At 55.2% G+C, this 4835-nt stretch overlaps 1 protein-coding gene across 2 annotated transcripts in view; it reads left to right on the plus strand.

Annotated features, from left to right (window-relative positions):
* Window positions 1–3613, plus strand: part of MYO1E (myosin IE) — a 34180-nt gene extending 30567 nt beyond the window's left edge. For both annotated transcript variants that reach the window (XM_081965064.1, XM_081965065.1), the window contains 3 exons: window positions 304–502; window positions 1773–1948; window positions 2647–3613. In XM_081965064.1, coding sequence (XP_081821190.1) covers window positions 304–502; window positions 1773–1948; window positions 2647–2723 — 452 coding nt within the window. In that variant the 3' untranslated portion in view covers window positions 2724–3613. The remainder of the gene's footprint in view (window positions 1–303; window positions 503–1772; window positions 1949–2646) is intronic.
* Window positions 3614–4835: the final 1222 nt, after the last annotated feature.

Raw genomic sequence — 4835 nt, forward strand, 5'->3', positions numbered from 1 at the left:
GCCAAATGGATCAGCTTGGATTCATGCCACGTGGCATCCTGGAGGAGGAAACGTCTGTTCAAGCCTTCCAGACCCTCCCAGGGGAGGACGGGGGGGATCAGATTTGGGGGCAGCTGCACACTAAATGCAACTGGCTGGGAGTCCCGGCGGCACCTGAGGTCTAGTGGCAAAAGGCCTGAGGCCACGAAGATGAGGGCTCCCTGCTGCTCCAAAGCCTGGCAGTTGAACCCCTCATCTGGGAAGGAATTCCTGGGAGGCTGCTCCATGAAGGGGCTCAGAATTTTCCTTTTGAATTCCTTTCAGGTCTACCGAACGGGGTGATCAAGCTCCAGCAACACCCTCGGCATCCTTTGGGCCCAGCAGGCCAGCGGGCTAGTCAGAAGAGCCCGTACACCTCAGTGGCGTGCCCACCACTGCCACCAGTCTCGGGGGGACCAGGAAGGGTATCCCAGCAGCCCAGCAGCTTGGATTTCCTCAAAGTGCCCGAGCAAGGGGCTGCCGGGTAAGCCTTGTGCCATGGTGAAGCAGTTGCAGTTTCTTCTTGGGGTAAAGAGACAGAGGGCTGGGCTGGAGGGTTGCTGCCCCTTCCGTCTCTCCGCTGGACTCCGGGCGAAGGCTCAGGGGCGGCTGCTTTGCCTGCCTCCCCTTGGCAGATCCTTCAAGCGGTTGAAAAGGCCCGCCTAGAACGGATGCTGGACGTCTTTCCAAGTCAAGGCTCTTTTATCTCAGGGAAGCCTGTTGTGCACGATTGTTTAAAGATCAGGAGAGGCTTCCAAAAGATGCCCTAATTAATTTACGAGCCTCGAGCCACGTTTCAAAGGAAATCCAATTATTTATTAGGAACAACATTTCATACCCCCGTGGAGTCAGATCTGATCTCACTTAAGTTATGGCTGAACTTTACCCCTGGTTCTCCCTTCCCCTCAGTCTGTGTCATAAATCACATTCTCCAATGAGGTGCTGCAGCAGGTTGTAAAATTCCATGCCTCACAAGCCTGCTGTAGTAATCTGAGATCCGACTCTAGCTGAAGATATGAGTGGAATGCTCGCCCCCCTTTCCTCCCATGTCAACTCGATAACAAACATTCAAATGCCTTGCGAGTTGACAACTCCCTCATCACAGCAGTATGCCTCCTGTACCCATCTCTCTCTCTCACCACACACATCCCTAAATGCCCAAACAAAAACACCCCTTCTGGAGAGATCAGCCCTGCTTCACTAGAGGGCCTCTTGCAGCAGAGCTCTTCCCCCGGCTTAGTTGGCATAGTTCAGCCCGTATCACCAGCTGCAAGAGGGAAGCTTCTATCATGAATGGATCCCTCTCCATTAAGTCCACCTTCCCCTTCTGGAAACATTCAGTACCTCCTACCCTCATTCTGAGTATTGGCAATGGTGGTCAAGGTTGATAGGCTCAGAACCATATCTGCACCTTCCCCAGTTACAACAGTGACTCTCCATTTAGAGCTCTTGGCTTTGGCGAACTCACCTTAGGCGCCCTCTAGTCCTCCCTGTAAGATAGGCCAGCCATTTCACAGATGAGCAGCAGCTTGCGGAGGAGCCGTCTGGACTGTGGAAGGCCCAGTTCTCCAGAGGTGTCTCTCCCCTCGGGATGGCCGGCATTCTGCAAGAGAAGGAGTGCTGAAAGGCTGCTCTGCATGGATGGCCCCACTTCCTGTCCCCCAGGAAATGTATCCCTCTGGGCAGGCACATATGTGGAAGCATGCCTGTTGGGGTGGGAACAGACAACTCAGCCCTCCTCTGTCACTCCGCAGTGCTTGCAGGCAGACGACAAGCCGCCCCCCACCCGCTGGGGGCAGGCCCAAGCCCCGGCCTCAGCCCCAGCCCAAGCCCCAGGTACCCCAGTGCAGGGCACTGTATGCCTATGATGCCCAAGACACCGACGAGCTCAGCTTCAACGCCAACGATGTCATCGACCTCCTCCGAGAAGGTAAGGCTGCTCCTGCTGCATGGGGGCCACCTCTCGGGAGGAGGGGGCAATGAACTGGGCACAGGTGGCTGTTTGGCCTGTTGCCCTCTTAGCTGGCTGACATTCAGGAATCCTCCTGTAATACTATGAAAGCTGAGCTTCTAGACGGTGAACCCCTCCCCCACACCCAGGGAACTTCAACTATACTCGGACTGGCCAATAGTCAGATAACGGTCAAGAGGTCTCTGTTCTGCATTGCCCGAGATGCAGGAAATGCATCTCCTCACTTGTCCGTCTCTGCCCCATCCAGAATGGGCACAAAGCAACAGTTAGGCCTCTGCTCTCTGCGCTGGCACTCCTCAGGGAGGGCATCGCCTGCCTAAAGCCAAGGGGTGGGGGTGCAGGTGGCAACCATTTCATCAGGCTCCAGTTACTCCCTCTGACACAGGGCAGGGCCTCTCAACCCCAGCTACTCCTTCCTTTTACTCCATGACCCAATGTTGGATTGGCTTATCACTCTCCTCCAATTGGATACTACCCGAAATGGCTTTTTCCCTCATCTTAAAAAGAGACAAGGAAAAAATGAGACTTTGGGTGCTGTGACTTTGCAAATGTCCCACTGCAAAGCATCTTCTTAGGTTTCAAGGGTGGGGGAAGGGTGGGAGTGGGAGGTCAGGGTCAGGGTGTTATTGCTAGCTAACTGTCTTCCTTCTTTCCAGACCCCTCAGGCTGGTGGACAGGGCGATTAAGAGGCAAACAAGGACTTTTCCCGAATAATTATGTGAGCAAGATATAACTCCAGGCTCCCCGAGAAAACGCTTTCCAGGCCCTGGAGTGAGCCACTCTAGGCAGCCTACAATAGGCACCTTCGCTTCCTCCATGAGGTTAGAAAGAGGAGAAGTCTGTTTGATGAGAAGCCAAAGCCCTCAAAGCCAAGGATTTATTTATTTTATTTAACTCTTTTCTTGTGAAGAGGAATGTGTTCAAATTACATTCCATTATTTTTTAAGAAACCCAGTTCTGGAAACCATCAGATGCTCTGTGACGGATTCAGAAGAATTGCGACGGAGGGTGTGTTTTTTTCCTTTTATTTTTCAAGTGCCTTTAGTTGCTCTACTGTTTCTTCCAGATTATCTAACAAAACAATGACACTCTGCACATGTCCTCCTTGGGCAGCTTCACAGGGGAAAGAGATTCTGCTGCTGGTTCTCTTCTCTTTCCCCAAGAGCCCAGGTCTGTCTATATCCATCTACACATGCCCCTCTCCCCTCTGGTCTTGTCTAGGGAGGCTCGTGACTCCAGGAAGACACCAGGACCAAAGGAAAACAGTATTCTATGCTGCAAATAGTTCACCTTGCTCAATTAATGTGGCTGGCCCACACTGACTTATTATTACTGTATCTGTGCATTACCCCCCACCCCTTTGCCTCCAAGGAAGCTATAAACTCGTCATTGGTTTCATTTGGTGCACATTTAAAAGAAACAAGTCGGAGGCAAAGCTGCACTAATGTGCACCATAACTCAGTGGCTTGGGAGATCATTTGGGGCCTAGGTACTTCATCATAGGAACGCCTCAGGATGGTTAGCAAGACAAGAAGTTTCCAAAGCTGGTCTGTGCTGCTGCTGGCCTTCTGCATCATGTTGGTTTAATTGCTCTCCTCCCATCAATAAAAACAGAGACTACAATTCCTGTGGTATGGGACTCTGTGGGAGGTGGTCTCCTTGCCCTCTTGGGACTGGAGTTCAAGGCAGCTTTGTGGCCTCAGAAGCAGCTCAAGAAAGGCCCCTTATCCTCTTAGGACAGATCTTGAAAGAGATGAATCCCACCCCCCTTTTCAGCGCCCCACAAACCTTCCGCTTTAAAACCTCTCTATTTATTAGAAAGTCCCTCTTGCTACTTTGCAAGACAGAGCAAAATATGGGCGCCTCCCCTACGGCCTTTCAAAGGGCATTTCCCGCAATGTCTTCATTAAGTGTAGATACAGGGCATCCTGTCCAGGCACGGGTCTTGTGCCCATTCCCCCCCCCCAGGTGACGCCAGGCTGCCTTTGCTCTCCTCTCCCCTGGCCAGGGGTCAGCACAAGCACGCGCCCCCCACGTCCTCCCGCGAAGCCTTGGGCCAGCCCCGCTTCCCTGGACGCCTCCAGGGGGGCCAAAGGGGGCCTCAGGCCGGAGGAGGGAGGGAGGGAGCCGCCTTTCCCCCCTGCCTCAGAAAACGGGGGGGGGGGAGAAGCGAAGCCAGGCAGGCGCCTCAAAGGGGAGACCATTCCCAGGGGGGGCTCCGAGAGACCCACCTTCCCACTAGGCACGGAGCGCCCCTGCCTGCCTGCCTGCGGTGCACGAGCCCGGATTCCTTCGCCGGGAGGGGCCACAGGCCGCCACACACACACACACACACACACACACACACAGAGCCCGGCGAGCCCTGCCCCAGGTGGGACCCGCCAAGCGCGGCCGCGGACCTCCGAGGGAAGGCCTCGCGACCCCATTGGTCCTCCGCCTGCAGGAGACGCGCCCGATTGGCTGCCGCCACGACCGCCGCCCTCGCGCAAGGCCTCTGGGAGCTGTAGTCTTTCTCCGTGAGGGAGAGGTCCCTGGGTAGGGTGGCCTCCCTTGCTTTGTGCCCCGGTTGCGGCCTCGCTGCTCGGGAGGGAGGCCGCTGCGTTTCGGCCGCTTCCAGCAACGGGCAAGGACAACTCCTGCACGCTGGGCTGAGTGGAGGGGGCTCTTCGGAGGGTCGCCCTCTGCGACATCCCCCTCCCACCCCCTTCGCCTGCAGGCGGCGCGATTTCTGCAAAAGCCTCACGGGAGTTAGCCCCCTCCCTCCCCTCCCCCCAATAGGCGTTAATAGCAGAATGCCCCGTGTAACGCAACGTCAATCAATCCTGAGAAATGACACACGAGCCAG

The sequence above is a fragment of the Natrix helvetica genome (genome assembly GCF_964273705.1).
Source record: "Natrix helvetica genome assembly, chromosome: 12".
NCBI lineage: Eukaryota > Metazoa > Chordata > Lepidosauria > Squamata > Natricidae > Natrix > Natrix helvetica.